The 17,480-nt window shown below is 58.8% G+C and overlaps 1 protein-coding gene across 1 annotated transcript; it reads left to right on the top strand.

Moving 5' to 3' along the window:
* Window positions 1–5,564: 5,564 nt before the first annotated feature.
* Window positions 5,565–17,289, top strand: TESK1 (testis associated actin remodelling kinase 1). Its single transcript, XM_014875590.2, has 10 exons — window positions 5,565–5,821; window positions 12,541–12,662; window positions 12,797–12,845; window positions 13,059–13,205; window positions 13,384–13,466; window positions 13,789–13,879; window positions 14,110–14,193; window positions 14,646–14,735; window positions 14,893–15,043; window positions 15,283–17,289. Exons 1-10 carry the CDS (start codon window positions 5,603–5,605, stop codon window positions 16,323–16,325), a joined length of 2,079 nt encoding a protein of 692 aa, XP_014731076.1. The 5' UTR covers window positions 5,565–5,602; the 3' UTR covers window positions 16,326–17,289.
* Window positions 17,290–17,480: the final 191 nt, after the last annotated feature.

The following is a 17,480-nucleotide window of genomic DNA, read 5'->3' as shown; positions in this document are numbered from 1 at the left end:
AGTTTAACCACAGCCAGCAACTCAGTACCACACAGATGCTCACACACTCTCCCCCTGCCATGGTGGGGAGGAAATTCAGGGGGGGAAAGAAATTGTGGGTAATAAGACATAAGAACAGTTTAATAATTTAAACAATATTGTTGTTGTTGCTGCTGCTGCTGTTATTAATAATAATAAAAATTAAAAATTATAATTGTAATTAAAAGGAGAAAGATAAAACCAGAGTGAATTAAATGAGGCACAAGATACTTCCTCATGGCCCACTTATTGGTTCCCATTAGCTATCAGCAAATCCTGGCCATGATGTTCTATGGCATGGAATATCCCTTTGGCTAGTTTGGATCAGCTCTCCTGGCCGTGCTCCCTCCTGGTTTCTTGCACACCTGCTCACTGGCAAAGCATGGGAAACTGCACAGTCCTTGAGTTAGGGTAAGCAACAGCTGAAACATCAGTGTGTTATCAACATTATTCTCATACTGAATCCAAATCACTGCACTGAAACGGCTACTAGGGAGAAAATTAACTCTATCCCAGTTGAAACCAGGACACTCGCTCTCCTGCAACTGGTGCTGTGGGTCACAGGCACCACCTAGCCCAAGGGCAGTCCACTCTAGTATGCCCTCACTTGTCCCAGCACTGCAGCCAGACCAGGTTCTTGGCATCTGTGCTCCTGGCTCACATCTGGCAGAACCACAAGCCCTTCAAAGTGCTGCAAAGTCCCTGGGGAGTGTTACTAATTGCTTGGCAAGATGCAGGAGATGGAGAAAGGCTGACACAGCCTCCTGGGATGAGCACGGAGCTGCTGAAAGCCACATTTCCCAGGTCCAGGTCAAGAGGGCAAGGAAAAGCCTTTTTATCTGCTGGGCAGTGTTGAAGGATGGGAGCATGGCCAGGTGTTGTGAGATAAGGTGTTCAGGCTGGTTCAGGAGCACGGTGGGTAATGTTGGAGATGTTTGTCTCTGCCTGGCATGAAGTGACCAGCTCCTGGTGATCTGTGAAGGTACCTGTAGTGCTTAATCACTGCAAGAATGTGGACTTGGAACTGTTGGAGCAAGTCAAGAAAAGGGCTTTGGAGCTGATAAGGGGACTAGAGCATGTCCCCTATGAAGACAGGCTGAAAAAGCTGGGGATGTTCAGTGCTCAAGAGAAGGTTGTGTGAACAGCTCACAGCAACCTTCCAGTATCTTAAGGGGGGCCTATGGGGAAACTAGAGAGGGATTTCATCAGGAACTGTGAGGTTATAGGACAAGGGTGAGTGGCTTCAAGCTCAAAAAGAATAAGTTTAGATATTAGGAATTTTTTTTTCCCTGTGAGGCATTGGAACAGGTTGCCCAGGGGTATGCATGTTCCAACCCTGGCAGTGCTCAAGGCCAGGTTGGATGGGACTTTGAGCAACCTGGTTTAGTGCAAGGTGTTCCTGCCCACGGCAGAGGGGTTGGAACAAGATGATGTTTAAAGTCTTTTCCAACACAAACCATTCTATGATTCTGTGCAGTTGTGCTCACATGGCTGCATGTCACATCACCCTGGGTTACACGTGGTGCAGGCACAGCTGGAGCTGCCTGTCCCTCCTTTTCAGAGGTGATGGCTGGCTTTCTTTTATCAATGTTCTCAATGTTTTCAATTTCACAACCTACATGGGGCTTCCAGCAGGAATGCACTCAGCTGGGCTCTGGCATCAATGCCCCCCAGGCACTGGTGTTTGCTTGAGGAGAAGCAGAGAAGGGAGCTGAAATCACTGCCCAGAACTAAGAGACAGGGATGGATGTGGATTCTGTCTCCATGGATGTCACAGCACTGGCACCCAGGCATAAGAAGCATCGACAAGAGATAACAGGAGGCAGCGAGCAAATGCTGCCAGGTGCCGTGCTGACTATGCTGGAAGAATATTAATGACACAACAAATACTTGCAGCCCTCGTGCTGCACACAACCCCTCAGTGGCTTTGCAGCTGGAGTGACAGGGAGGCAAGGGGGGCACAGCAATGTGCCTGCACAGCAGGGACCTTGCCAGTCCCTGCTGGCAGCTAGATGGGGGCTGCTGCAGCCTCCAGGCATGTTGCTGGGTGTGGAACATGCATGGCCCTGCAGGGCTCAGCAGCACACAGCGCACTGGGAAATGTAGTCCAGCTGCATCACCTGGACTGGGTGCTGCTGGACATCACCAGGCTGGGGCTGAGACCTTCTCCCATGTACCCTGGGCTCCTCAAACTGACCAGGCCTCCTATCACCGTGTGATGGCCCCTGCGGGCCCTCATGTCCTATTTCCTACACGGCAGAAGCATGTGATGTTTTTCAGGAAACATCTCATAAGCAGGGAGCTGGGGAACATACAGGACATGGGGTGAAGTGTGCAGATCTGCAGGGTGGTGTGGTGGTAGTGAGGGACAAGAGCAGAGATCTTCTGATACAGAAGGAAAGAGGATACTTAGGACCAAGAAGCTGCATCCACGTTCTGGAGACAAGCAGCAAACGGAGTAATTTGAGTCAGCCAGTGCTCTTTGTCCTGCTCACCCCTATGTCTGCACAGCCCCTCCAGGCTGGAAAACCCTTGTACACTTTAGCCTTGTGCTGCTCTGGCAGCACACCCCTGGCAGCAGCAGCCGTTGTTTTCCAGAGCATTTGCAGAGAAGGAATCTCAGGTATGGATGAGCTCTTGCACACGGGTGCAGAGGAGGGGACTGCTCAAGTTCTGGCTCTGGGGCTCTGAGGAGAGCAAGGCTTTGTTCAGGGTCAGGGTGGATTACTGTTGGCTCATCCCAATCAGAGCTGTCCTGCAAGAACCTCAATGCCACAGGTGCTGTTGTGGAATAAAGTGGGGGTGCAGCAAGGACCAGGTTTTCTGTGTGGAGAACCCCTGCAGCCATCACTGCCCTCCACAGAATCTGGCCACTCCACACCTGTAGTGTGCCCTGATCCTTACTGGACCACCCTGCACTTGCAGAGCTCCAGCCTCCCTAGACTGTTTAAAAGCTCCCACCCCTGCTCTGCCTAGATGATGCACCATTCCCAGCAGGCGGGCTGAAGATGTTTACTAATGCCTGAGCCTTTTCCCTGTGGAAGAGGAAGAGTGTAGAGCCCAGAAATAGAAGGGCAAAGAGGACAAAGCCCCCCTCCTCTCTCTCCTGCAGATCCACGTGAGCAGAGTACAGCCAGGGAGACCTCCTTCCTGCTTTTCTCACCAGGGATTGAGCAGCTTAATTCAGGGTTTGCTGCAGGCTCAGCCCAGCCTGACTTTGCACCCAGCTGCTCAGTGTACTTGCCTGCACCATGGGAGGGATTTGGGGCACTGGAGACTTTTAGCCATGTCTCAGCTCAGCCCTGCTGTGCCAGGCAGGAGCAGAGTGTGATGGAAATAGCACAGTAGAGTTACCAGTGCTGATGAGAGAAGGGACTGAAAATCCTGCAGCAGCAATTTCCACAGTCAGAGCTATCCCCAGGGCTTTAATTTATCCATTACAACTTAATTGGATGTAAACCCAGTCACTTGTGAGCAGCAGGAGCTCTGATCAGGCCGTAGCCCCGAGTTTCTGTCTTCAAGATGTCTCACCAGGCCTCCCCATCTCTGCTTCGGTGCCTTGACCATCAGGAATCTGCTGCACTCAAGTAGAAGGGAGAGGCTTTGCTTATTGCCCTAACTGAGCTGGCTGTTCCTCTGAGCAGCCCCATACCATTGAGGAGCTGGTCAATAGGCTGTGGGTGCATCAGCATGCTCACATTTCAGGAGCCAGAGCTGAGCCCAGGTAGGCACCCACTGCCACCCATCTGAGCACCTGCAGCTGGACACCAGCGTGGGAGGGCACAGACCACAGCCTCCTGTCCCCACAGGCAGGTGCTGTTCTGTCCTCTCATCCATGGAGCTGTCATTTTGTCAGGCTGTTTTCAGCAGCATAGATCTGTGAGGCTGAGGAAACCTAAGAATGTGGCCTGTTGCACAGCACTCTACCCCTGCAAAAGCCTCCCTGGCACATGCTATCCAGCACCCTGGCAGGCTGGAGTGGTACTGGTGAGGAAAAGGATGGCTCAGACCCCATGAGACTGACAGAGCTGTCCCCCCAGGCTCTGCCTCCCTACATATAGGAAATTTGCCCTGCACAAACCCACTCCCTCTGCAGGCCTGAAAGAGCAGGAATACCATGAATTCCTAGGGGGAGGGCAGGGCAATGTTCCCATTATAAATAAATCAGAGACTCAGTTCCCTGCTCTAGCCCACAGGGTTATTCTCCCTCCTTGAAACAAGAAGGAAAACCCAGCTCACGGTCCAAGGTGTTTATGCTGTATTCGGCGGCACCTGGAGCAGAGCACTGGCCAAAAAATGCCACACCAGTAGATACTTCATGTGGCTGCTTTTCCCAGCAGGGAAAGCAGCTAGAATGGTGCAGGGCTTGTGTAGCCAGTCCTACCACACAGGGAAACAGCTGGAGCAAAGCTGTTTGAGAGGAGCTGCAGAGTCAGGGTTATGACAGCGCCCAGAGAGGTGGCTGGGGCAGGGCTGGGCCAGCACAGGCAGGTGGATGCCAAGGAGAGCGTCAGCGAAATGTGTGGGACTGAGCAAGGGCAGATCCAGCTTCAGAAAGTCCCTGGGCAGGAAGGACAGGACAGATCTGTCTCAGACCAGGAAAAAGGCCTGAAGTGGGGGAGCACGAAGCAGAGGAAAATCAGGGAGAAGTGGAAGAGCTCAGGAAAGCAAGGAAAGTGAAAGAGTGCAACAGGCACCGGGCATGCTTTCACTGAGAGGCTGCACTTTCCTGCTCCTTCAGAGGACAGATCCCACTGCTCCTGGGACACCTTCCAGGCTGGGGGCATGGGGACAATCAGAGCCCCTCTGCAGAAATCCAAGCCTGTACCAACGGGGCTCAAATTGCCAACAGCTACTTGTTTGGGGGAACTGGTCCTACGACACTGTGGGGCTGGATATACGGGGAGATCAGATCAGATCTCCATGCCTTTGTCCATCCATCAGGGACTGGGTGCTGCGGAGACAAAGAGAGTCCCGTAGCTAAAAAGGGAATCCCGGCAGGGCCCAGGGGAGAAAGGAAGTCCTGCACCTACAGTGTACATCCAGGTGAGACCCAAGGGAGGAAGACTCCCACGCCTGTAAGGCGCATCCAGGGGCTGGGGACAGCCAAAGCCCTGTGTCCATGGGATGTGCCCGAGCTGTGCCCCGGGATCTCAGGGCCTCACAGCACACCCTGGCGAGCAGGGACACGCCCTCTGGGCACCCACCGAAGACCGGTGCCGGTAAATAAGAACATCGGGGCGTGCGGGACCCCGGGCTGCCGGGCGGGGCGGGGCGAGAAGGTGATGGGGGGATCTCCTGCTGGGCTCGGCGGCGACGGCGGCGGGTCCCAAGGAGTTAAGGGCTGTCCCCGCCCCGGCCCCGCCCCGCCGGTGCCAGCGCTCGGGGCGGCGGAGGCGCAGCGCCGGGCCGCGGCAGGGGTCGGGGGGGCGCCGGCGCCGGGCCATGAGCGCGGAGCGCCCCGGAGCGCCGCCCGCCCCGCGCCTCCGCCGCCGCCGCCGCCGCCGCCGCCGCCGCTAGCATCGCCCCGGGGGCCCGAGAGCGGCGGCGTCCCGGCCGTGCGGCTGCCCCGGCGGGGATGTGAATGGCGTTGGGGGTGCTCGGCGGGACCGACATGGAGTGGGAGAAGCTGCCGCGACGGCCCGGGGAGGGCGAGGGGGAGGCGGCGGGGCCGTGGCCGGGCTGCGGGCGGCTGCGGCCCTCCTCGTACCGGGCGCTGCGCAGCGCCGTCTCCACCCTGGCGCGCATCGACGACTTCTACTGCGAGAAGATCGGGGCAGGCTTCTTCTCCGAGGTGTTCAAGGTGTGCGGGGCGGGAGCGGGGATAGCGGGGCATCCCGCCGGGATCGGGCGTCCCCCGGGGACCGCGGCAACAACGCAGCCTCGGCCGCGCCCTCGGCTGGGGACTGTGATTCCCCCCCCTCCAGCCCCGGCTCCCGGGCGAGGCTGGGGGGTGCTGGAGGCGGAGGGGGCCGTGGGGACGCCGCCACTCGCCCCGTCCCGGCCGGGGCGTTGTGCCTCCATCCCCCCGAGCAGGGGGAGGGGAGCGCTGGCTGTGTTTACAGCCGGGGAGGCTGAGCGCTCCGGGCGCTGCGCCGTGCTTGCGCGGGGGCTCGGGTGGCGGGCGGCCGAGCCCCGGGGACCCCTGTCAAAAGGCTGGACATCCGAGCCCGTCCAGGATGTGCCTGTGGCAGGGAATCCAGGTAGCCGTCTTAGTCACTTCAAGGTGATGTCCGGCGTTGCCGAGCCTGCTGAGCAGGTGATGTGCAGGATTCCCCACGGGACCCCCCCGAAGGTGTTTGGCTGTGGGACAGGGGTGTGATGTAGAAGAGCACGGGGCTGACTGCTGGCTGAGCCCCCGCAGCTGCCTTTGTCTACCATCCTCTCTGGGACTGTCAGGGTGGGGATGCCTGTGTGTGGCCCGTGCCCAGGGTACGGGTGTGTGAGTGCTGGTGGGGAGCTCAGGGTCTCCAGAAGTGAAGCAGAGGTGCATGGTGGAAATATCCTGCCAGCCCTGTGCACTGCTGCTGGGGATGAAGGGCTGTGCCTCGCTGTCACCACCACCTCTCCCGGCAGAGGGGGGGTGTGTGCATGTGTTGTTTTGAGCCTCAGTATCACTTAAAGTGCCATAAGCCACTGGGCTAGGACTGCCCTTAAGTGGTGATCTAATGGTTTCATATCCCTCAAAGAGCAGCTTAGGGCCGGGCACAACCCCCACTACCTGCCACCACAGTCACTGGGATTACAGGCAGCACAACTGGGCATTCACATCCTGGCAGTACCCTGGGGTCCTTCTCCAGCCCTGACACCATTCCCCACTCAGCAGGGAGGTCCCAAGACCTGTCTCCTTCTCAGCCACGAAAGTGGTGTCCTGTGAGGGGCTGTGGAGAGTGTGCAGAGGTCCCTCTCCTCCATGCTCCCTCCTGGAGCTCCCAGTGGAGCCATGACCTCGCTGCTGGCTGGGTTCCTGCTATTGATCTCTGGCTTGGAGTGCACAGCAGCACCTTGGAGCAGAGGGAGGCATTTAATAATATCAGGCGTGGATATGGCTCTTTAATAATGGATGCTCCCGTGTCTCAGCAAGGCCACGGTCTCTTCTTGCGTTGCTGTTTTCCCAGACTCTGCGGGAGGCACAAAATGCTCCTTCCCCCATACGTTGTTAAGGTTCTTGTGGGGCCACTGGCGTGTAGGATTTAGGGAATTGGCAAAGGTTGAGGGGTGGGAAGGGGATCAAGATCGGTAGTCAACGTGTGCATGGTGGCGAGGAAGCAGGGATGGGAGGGGGCCAGATGGGGCTTTGTGTTCGTGCGGTGGGTTGAGTCCAAGAGCTCAGCAGGGTGGTGGGGTAAGCCTGGGATCTGAGCTGGGGTTTGGCCGCCAGAGCTTGCGAGGAGGACAGAGCTTGGCAGGGCAAGCCAGGACCCGTTTTCCTCCCACCTCCCTTGTTCGTTCTGTAGCTTTCCAAGGCTGTGGGCAGTTGAATCTGCCTCCTCTGTGTGGCTGCTGAGTCCTGTGTCATTCCAGCCTTGGTGGGTGAGGGGGACAGGGAGGAGACCTGGACATCTCTGCCTCTGCACAGGTATCTCAGTCCTGGTGTGCAGCTGAGCCAGGGCCAGGCAGGGTGCTGACAAGCATCTGACTGTCTTCTTAGCATTAAAGCCAAAGGGCTCAGTGTGTCCAAGCCCTAGTGTCCCAAGCTAGCCCCTCCAGTCAAACACCTCTCTCAGAAAGGCTGTCCAGAGCAAACAGGAGACACCAGTGACAAGAAGCTGCTCTTTTTCATGGCGCTTGTTCATAACCGATCCCCCACTGTGCTGCAGAGCAGGGTTGTTTTCCCTCTGGAGCAGCTGGTTCTCATTCCCTTTCCCTGTGCAATTTCAGAGGCACTAGGCCCCCCCATTTCCTCACATACACAGACATTTCAAGAAGCCACCTCTATTTCCAATTGACTGAGCAGATTGAGCCAGGTCTGTTTGTGCCAGGCATTTTCTCCAGCCCTTAAACTACTGTTGCATCTCTTCCCCAAATCCCTCTCTTACTTTTCCATGTGCTCTCTGCAGCAGACACAGGGGCTGTGGGCAGCATCCTTGGGGCTGTATCCAGAGGTCTTCACTCATATGAATCTCAGCCTCATGTCCTGATTTGCACATCCTGTTGGAAATGCCATCTCCCAGGGTGCAGCTGTATGATGTGCTCTGCCGAGCACCCCATTTCCATGGCATTTTCCGTTTGTGTGTTCGTGTGGATTAGCAGCTCCCAGCATGGGCAGAGCTCAGGAGAAGGTTTTGGCATCACTGTCACTTGCCCATCTCTGCTCGCTTCCTCATCAGCCTTTGGGATTTTCTGTTTACTTCCAATTTTCCGGTGCAACTAATGGAGCAAGTCCCTCCCTCTTATCTGCTGCCCTTCATCAGAATCGTTGCCTTGTTTTACAGAGCAGAATGAAGCAGCATGACACCGATGGGGAAACTAAGGCAAGCAGGGAGGAAGTGAATTAGCCAAGGTCAGCCAGCCATGGCAAGGCTGGGAGCAGCCCCACAGTTGCCGCTCGGGACTCCTGGGCACAGGAAACGTGTTGTGCTGACCAGCTGGAGACCTGCCAGCCCCTCTCCTGCTCTATCACGGGGCATGCTCCGGGCTTGCCAGTCAGGGCAGGCAGTGATCTGCCGCCACGGTGCAACATTGGCACTGCCCCGGCTCCTGGTGTGCACACAGTGCTGCTCCTGGGAGAACATGAGGTGGGGGTTGCTGATGCTCAAACACTCTCCAGGAGCAGGTGCTTTGTCTCTTCCTCAGAGAAAGTCTGTCTTGACTGATTCTGCCTTTTCCATTTGATGAGCACGTTTTCCAGTCCCACCCAGTTGTGTTATTGGGATTCCTGTGAGCTCAGATGCAGCTGTTGTGGGTGGCTGTGGAATTACCACAGTGGCATTGCTTGCTCCCTTGCCTCCCTCCTGTCTTGCCCACAGAACTCTGGGGTGACGGGTGCAGGGTGGTGTCCCTGTGTGACTTGTGTCTTCCCTGTGTGTCTTGCCTGTGTGGGGCGGGGGCAAGGGAATATGCAGAGAGTGGGGCCGTGTGCCAGGCCGTCCCCAATGCAGCGTGCAGGCGGGCTGGCTGCTGAGACCTCCGGGCTGGGAGATGTCAGGGAGCTTTGCCCCGTGTCTAGACGGGAGTGCCGGCTGTGAGGAGGGAGCAGGCCGTCTGCTTGCTCTGATTAGCATGCTCTTTAAATAAGACTCTAATTTCCGCTGTTAGAAGAGCTCAGATCCCTTGTGCCCGGGCTGGGGCTGCCGCCAGCCCACCCATCCCCCAGCCCTGCGTGCTGGCGGCAGATGGGATGGGGACCAACATGCCACGGCACCCTGGCTGAGCCACAGTACCCCCATGAAGTGCCCAGTGGACCAGCCGTGTGGGATGCCAGCAAGCGTCGGTGAGGGGTGAGGGCTCGCCTGTTTCCTGGGTGGGCGACAAGTGGCTTGCCCTCCCCCTGCAGCCCCACACGGCTGCCTGGCTGAGCTCAGCTCCAGGGAATGCGCTGGGATTCCTGGGCACCATGCCAGAGTGCATGAGAGAGGCGAGAGGGGACACCTTCCTGCCCGAGGAGGTTGTGCTGCCTGCTGCCTTCCCTGTATGTTAGTGAGGGAGGAAACCCCCTTAGTGGGGGGCTTCAGTCCCCCCACAGTCATGGCTGGTGCCCTTTGCTGCTGCGTCTGCATCAGAGAGTGGCCAGGGCACTGGGCTGATGGACACCTGGACAGACTGGGTAAACTGGCCAGTGCCTGTGGAAGCCACGGAAAGGGAGCATAACTCCTTCCCTCCTGTCCCAGGTATCGGCTAGCCTTGAGCCAGAGAGCTTGCAGGGGAGATGGCAGAATGGAGCCTGGCAAGTGCACTCAGGGCATTGGACAGCCTCAAGGACATCATGCACCATGGGGATGGAGTCACAGAAAGAGACATTAGGGCAGGGCTGTACTGGCCAGGAGCTTCTAGGATCCCTGGGATAATTCCTGGAGAAGCAGCTTTCACCAGACCTTCCCTCCCCCAGGCTGCCTCTCCTCGAGTCTTAAGGTGTCCAACACCATATGACTGCACTCAGACCTCACTCATACTAGGTGGCTTTTCAATGAGGAATTAAGCCACGGGCACCGCCCAGCCGTGTGGAGCTGAGCCGGTGCTCCCTGATGCTGGGCCGCTGCTGCTGGCAGGGAGCTGGCCAGCCCTGCGGCACATGGCCACCAAGTGCCAGCGTTGTGCGTGCCACGCAGCATTCCTGACGTGGGCGCGTGGCGCCGGAGCCTTGCTGCCTCCAGCCATCCCGGCGGGATGAGCCTGCCTGCGCCACTGAGCCGGGTCCTGCTGTCTGGCAGCTGCTGGTGCCAGCCAAACTGACCGAGCCAGTCCTGCCAGCCCCACATGGCGTGGGAAGGGAAGGAAGCACTGCCACCAGGAGAGCTGGATCAGGAGTGATGGGTTTTGCTGGGCAGCACCCAGTGCCAGAGGCTTGGCAAGGCTGGCCTTGTCCAAGCTCTGCTTTCCTCCTGGCTCCGTGGGGAGCTGGAGGGACCAAGGAAGACTGTGCCCAGCCTGCTTCAGTCACACAGGCCCTCTCCTTAAAGCCTTCACTGAAGCCTGGCTGAGAGCCCAGTTTCTGTTTTCTGGTGTTGCCCTCAGCTGCCTCACTGACAGGGATGGGGTGGAGGGAAGACAGCAATGGTTGAGATGGAGTGGGGTTGGCCCTTGCCCTTGGTCCAAGTGTGACCAAGGAGTCCTAGAGCATCAGGATGGTGTTGGCAGCAGTTCCAGGTGCTGTTGGGCAGTGGTGTGGTGAGGTGAGCAGGGTAGTGAGCACGGGGAGGACTTGCAGCACCATTAGATGGAGCACTCTGGGTGCTCCCCACAGCAGACACTGCAGTGTCACCCTGGGACAGGCTGTCCCTGAGCCCAGGAGCTCAGTATGTCCAGTGCTCAGCAAGAAGAAGGCATGGAGAAATCCGCCCTCTCTTCTCCCTGCAGCATGGGGGGATGCCAGGATAGGGGCCTGTGGTGGCAGGTGTCTGGGGTGTCCCCTTCCCTCATCCAGGGTGTCCATTCTGAGCTCTGCTGGCCCCTGTCGGTGGGTCAGGAGTGCCAGCTGGCAGTCTGGGGCTGGCTACAGGTGACGCAGGTGTAACTGGAGCAGGGTGCCCACAGGCAGGTGTCTGCTGAATTATTCAAAGCCTCTCCATGAGCTCAATGGGGTGATGGTGGCACGGCACTGTTATTCCCTCTCACTTCCACTCGGACTGGGACTGTTTTGGCATCAGTGCACACAGACATGTAGAAGGATCTTTGTAGAGCACTCATTTCCCCCAGGCCCTTTTTAAGGGATGTGCTGCTGCCCAATCCCCTGAGTATTTTCTGCTGGATAAATCCCTATCATGGCATGCACCCCAGGAGCAATGCCAGCCGGGGGGTGAGAGGAGAGCCCTGGAGGGCCCAGCATGCCAGCCTCCCTCTGTTGTGGTGGGGACAAGGGCCAAGCTGTGAGCGGGATGGGGGTGCTGGGGATCCTACCTCTGGCCAACCCCCTGTGTTTTTCCTGGGAAGGCAATCCCTGAGGTGAGGGGTGTTGTGGGGGTGTTGTGGGGCTGGCACCAGCTCAGCAGCCTCAACCAGCATCGACTAAAAAGGAGAAGAGCAGGGAGCTGACGGCAGCGCTGAGGAATGCCTGTGCCTCCGTGCACAGTGCACAGCTCTGTGTGTGCTGGGGGGCAGCTGGGATCCACTGGGTTGTCCCCCCAGCAGCTGCTACTCCAGGGCGGGGAGGGTGGCGTCCCACCCCAGCACCTGCTCAGGAGGGGACCCTCAGCACTGGTTTGGCCCCCCCATAACAGTGGTAGGTCAGGGCATCCCATGCTCTTCCCTTGCCCTGCACATGCCAGGGAGCTGCAGATGGACGGGGTGTCCGTGCTTGGCCACGCTCCAGCTGCTGTTCTTGGCGGGGGACCAGGCCCCCAGATCGCATGACAGTGTCGGGCTGGGGCTGGCTAAATATACAGCTCATCCACGCTCCATGCCCTGCCAGACTAGGGTCAAGCACTACAGCAGTTGGCCACACCTAGAGCTGGTTCTGAGGGGCAGTGTGCCCCCTCTTTTCTCCACCTCATGCTGGTAGGGTCTGGCTGGGTGGTGCTGACCCAAAAAACATCCTCCCTGATGCTCCCCAATCGTGTACCTGCCTGTTCTTCCAGTCGAGCTGGGCTCACAGCTTATGGGAGCTGTTGTTGCCCCCTGGGAGTGCAGGGCAGTCTAGTGTGGTGGAGGGAGCATAAGAAGCAGGATACACCAGGAAGGATGGGGTTGTGTGTCATCAGTACTGGGAGTGTTTGGAGATGTGGGGAAATTGCTCCCCTAGCCCTAGTGGTACCTGGGGTGCCATGAGGTTCTTAGCTCCCCTCTCTGGGGCGGGGGTGGGAGCTGGGTGAAGCACCCACCGTGGGGGCTGCAGTGGGGCTCAGCCTTGCCTGTATCCCCCTCCAGGTGCGGCACCGCCAGTCAGGGCAGATCATGGTGCTGAAGATGAACAAGCTGACCAGCAACCGGGGCAACATGCTGCGGGAGGTGCAGCTGATGAACCGCCTCTCGCACCCCAACATCCTCAGGTAGGACCTGCTTCCCCACTACCAGCCCCATTGCCCCCTAGCCTGGGGGTTTGGAGCTACTGCTGATGCTGGATAAGCTCTTGGGGCTGGTCCCTGCCACAGCCACCCTCAGGTCCCCTCTGTCTGTTTCACAGGTTCATGGGGGTGTGTGTGCACCAGGGACAGCTGCATGCACTGACAGAGGTAAGACTGTAGCAACAGCCATGAGTCTTGGGGTTCCTGCAAACCAGTGATACCTATGGGGACACCTTCTTGGCCTGTGATACATGCAGGCAAGGCCTACTGGGAGGCTGTGGTGTGGGGTGGTTGGGATATGGAATTAGGATGAGAGATGGGCTTCCAGTGTTATGTGGGGGGAAGGATGCTGTGATGCGATGGTCCGGCTCTTTCCATCAGTACATCAACGGTGGGAACCTGGAGCAGCTGCTGGACAGCCCTGTGCCCCTCTCCTGGTCCATGCGTGTCAAGCTGGCCCTCGACATTGCCCATGGCCTACGGTACCTGCACTCCAAGGGCATTTTCCACCGTGACCTCACCTCCAAGGTACGGGATGTTCCAAGGCACCGCATTGCCCTCGTCCCATACCCATGCTGCTGCTTTGCTGCCCCAGGCATGGTGGGCTGGGGAGCAGGAGGCTGTGCTGTGCTGGGACATCCTAAAACCGGTAGCCCGGGAGGCAGGGCTGGTAGAGTTGTTGTGACAGGTCCTCCTGTGCCCACAGAACTGCCTGGTGCGCTGCGAGGCCAGTGGCTACACAGCTGTAGTGGGTGACTTCGGCTTGGCAGAAAAGATCCCCACCTACAGGTACATGGGCACCATCCACCTGTCCTTCCCCATCCCTGGAGCCCACTCAGAGCAGAAGCTGGAGAGGGATGGAAGTTGGGGATGCGGCTAAATGGGGGTGGTGAGGTGGTCTCTGGCAGGAGGGACTCCGGGAGCAGTTTGGGAATGTCTAGGAGGGGATAAAGAAGGGGGTGGTGTGACTTGGGAGAGATGAGTTTGTGGGGTGCACGTAGTTAGGCCAGGAAGGGAGGTGGAGATGGTCAGCTGGGCTGCCACAGCAGGAGGATGGGGGGTTGGACAACTGGGGGACTGGGCAGTCTCTGATATTCCACCATGTCTCCAGTGAGGGCAGCGAGAAGGAGCCGCTTGCCGTGGTGGGCTCCCCATACTGGATGGCACCCGAGGTGCTGCGTGGGGAGATCTACAACGAGAAGGTGAGGCTGCCCTGTGTGGGGCTATACTCAGGCTTGTGCTGCCAGTGGTTTGCAGAGTTTACAGTCCTGGGGTGCTCCTAGAGGGAAGAAATTGGGCATCCTCAACTGATGACGAGGTGCCAAAGCCCCAGTGTGGCTCTGCAGGGAGGAGAAGGTCTGTGGCCTTGCAGAATGGTGGGTGCATCATCTCAAGGTTGCAGGGCACCTCCATGACTCCCCACTCTCTGCAGGCCGATGTGTTTGCATATGGCATCATCCTGTGCGAGACCATCGCTCGTGTGCCAGCTGACCCCGACTACCTGCCCCGCACTGAGGTGACTCTGGGATGGGAACAGGGGGAGTTGTGGGTTGCAACACTGGGGCTTGGACCACTTCATCAAATAAGGGGGCCGTTCTGTGTTGGGCAGAGACCCATGTGCAGGACGGGTCCCACATCTCAGGGCTGGAGTGCTGCGTCCCACTTGCTGCCCAGGGAGGGATGGTCTCTGCCAGTAACCTCAGAATCCATAGTGAGCCTGAGAAGGAGAACAGGGCAGTTGGATTCCGGCAGAGAGCAGAAGCCATATCTGTGTCCTAGCATCTCCCAACCTTAGCCCAATTTGTGGTGACATCAGGGTCCTCCCTGCTGTGTCCCAGCTGGGGTGCTTCCAGGTCCACAGCCCTGTGTAATAATGCAGTGGGGAGGGGGCCAGGCCATGCTGGGTCCCCTGGGCCTTCTGATGCCCCAAGAGACCCAACCTTACTCTTCTTCCTTTCCCTGGTGCAGGATTTTGGTCTGGACGTCACCACTTTCCGCACCATGGTGGGAATTGACTGCCCAGCAGCCTTCCTCCAGCTGGCTTTTCACTGCTGCAGTGTGAGACTCCCACCTCCACTGACTGCCCTTCCCTGCCAGGACAGGACGGGCAGGACAGGCTGCTCACAGGGAGAGCAGGGAGCTGCCTTTGCTGTGCAGGGCTCCCTGGGGTGCTTGAGGAGACACAGACCTGACAGGGAATCCCTCCTGCCCACAGATGGAGCCCACCTCCCGCCCCTCATTCCTGGAAATCACGCAGTGCCTGGAGAGCATCTTGCAGCACCAGCTGGCCGCCGAGGGTGCCAGGGCCACCCTGTTTGGCATCGGGGAGAGTCTGCCTGCATCTGGAACTTCAGCCACACTCAGTGGTACGTGGGTACCTTGGGGACAGGCATAGCAGGGTGTAAAGATGGGTGAGTGTGGGGTTTCCTGTCCTACCCCATCAGCTGTAGGGGAAGAAGACAGGGGTTTGTGAGGTCTGCAGGATAGATCTGATCCCTGTTCCCCCTTGGGGTGCACCCCTACGTTGTTGGGTGCCCAGCACCCCAGAGCACCCCACACGGGCAGCTGCTGGCTGCTGGTGACTCTCTCCTGTGCCCATGCCCAGGAGTGGCCAGGAGGTCAGCCAGCCACACCGAGCAGTCGCCCCTGCGTGAGCTGGGGACACAGCACCTGCAGCCAGACCAGCGCCTGTCCCGCAGCCAGTCTGACATGTTCCCTTCCAAGTCACCTACCCTGCCGTGGCCGCCGGAGCCTTACAGCGGGGCCAGGTCCAAGGAGATGTCCCCCCGTGTCAACCCCTTCTCCCAGCGTGAGGACCTGAAGGGGGGGAAGATCAAGCTCTTTGATACACCGAGCAAGTCGGTCATCTCGCTCACCTTCGACCTGCCGCCCCCCGCCCCGCTGCAGCTCAGCAACCCTGTGACGCCTGAGCCTGCTGTGGAGGTGCAGTGTGACTTCTCAGCACCCACCACCAGCCCCCGCAAGTGCCACTCTCTGCCCTCCTCTCCTGAGCTGCCCCACCGGGGGGGCCTGGAGCTGGGTGTGGGGTCTTCTCATCCCGCTGACGACCCCCAGCCCCCTGCCCTCCTTCCTCCCCCAGCATGGGGAGGAGCCTCCACCCCCAGCTCCAGGGCTGAGGAGCAGATGGACTGCGGCCCAGACAGCTCTGAGCCACCGCAGCCCACCCCGCTCCCCCTCAACAGCAACTTCATCCGCACCGCGTCCTCGGGCGCGCGGCCCTGGCAGCCCGACGTGCGAGCCCCCAACGGGCTCCTCATCAACAACAACCACGTGATGGTCAGCAAACCCCTGGCCTGGGGCAGTGGGCTGGAGCACGGCTTCTCCGAGCTCAGCATCTCCTGTGCAGCAGCGCTGGAGCGGACGGAGCGCTCGGCCATGCTGCCCGGGCACAGCTCTGGTGCCATGCTGGAGCAGGACGAAGTGCTGCCCTGCCCTGGCTGCTGCCTGAGTCCCTTCAGCTTCAGCTTCGCCTCCATCTGCCACCGGCCAGCGCCCAGTCCGCCCCGCTACCAGAACCTCAACTGCGAGGCCAAAAGCCTCATCTGCCATGATCGGGGCCAGCACCAGAAAGCCCCGGGGCCAGTGCTGGCTGAGCCCAGCCTGAAGCTGCCGGAGGCACAGTCCTAGTGATGGGGACCCTGGGGAGTGGGGCTGAATCCAGCTGCCCTTTGCACCCCTCTGCAGCCACAGCACTGGGCAGTGCAGGAGCCTGGCATATCCCCACGGTCTGTCATCACTCAGCACGTGGTGGCCACCAGTGGCCATGGTGCCAAGTGCTGTGGCTGCTGCCCAGGCACTCGGGCACCCACCCCACCAGGATCAGCCTTGGGGATCTGCAGGGAACCCTGGAGGTGGGCTGGGTCTCTGCTGGGGACCAAAGTGCAATAACACCGCTGCCCTGAGCACTGCCCCGAGTGGCAGGGCTGGTCCCTCGCGGGGGCCACGGGGCTCAAGCCCTGGATCCAGGATCCCCTTTCCCCAAGGGCTCACCCCTCTGCAGGCTCTCGCAGAGGAGTATACAATGAGCCTGCTGCCTTGGGAGAACTGGGAGTTCCCTGCACCCAGGCGGGTGAGAGGGACTGGGCTGGGGTAGAGAGGTCAGCGTGTGTATGTGTGTTTTTGGGGATCCTGGGGGGCTGGTGGGTTAACCCATGTGTGTCCACAAGCATGGGGAGCACAGCCAGTCCCTGACTTGGGGAGAAGAGGGCAGGGGACCGTAGAGGGGCAATGCCCATCGGCAGTGCACGAGGAGGATTGCCAGCACTGGGGTTTTCCCTGCCTGACCGATGCTGAGGGTTGGGTGCTGAGTGAGCACAGCGGCTCACATCCCCCTGGCACGCAGGTTTGGGAGCAGGATGCTGGCAGAGGGGCCAGGATGCCATCCTGGCATCATGGGGATGGGGCCAGTGGGCAGCACAGCTAGGCTGCCTGGCCCCCGGCAAGGGTGGGAGCCGGCTTTCCTCCCTCCTGCACAATGCACTGGTGAATGCAGAACTCTTTGTGTTTTTTATTATTATTAATAATAATTGCTAGTAATATATACCCAGCTTATTTAAAGTGTTCATTAAAAACTGAATGTCCCAGGAACTCAGACTTCTGGTTCTGTCTCTTGGATGCACATCAGATGTGGGCCCAGAAGGTTGCATGGTCTTGCCTGGGCATTCTGGGGAACTCCTCCAGGACTGCAAACCAGCCTGGCTCAGCCCAAGATCTCAGCTCCCCTAAAGCATTCATCTCAATTGAGATGGCTTCAGACAAATTCCCTTTCATTATTTAGGTTCT

This window comes from Sturnus vulgaris, chromosome Z (assembly GCF_052056855.1).
Source record: "Sturnus vulgaris isolate bStuVul1 chromosome Z, bStuVul1.hap1, whole genome shotgun sequence".
In the NCBI taxonomy this organism is placed as follows: domain Eukaryota; kingdom Metazoa; phylum Chordata; class Aves; order Passeriformes; family Sturnidae; genus Sturnus; species Sturnus vulgaris.
The sequence above is the reverse complement of the archived record's forward strand: the minus strand, read 5'-3'. Positions and strand labels throughout refer to the sequence as shown.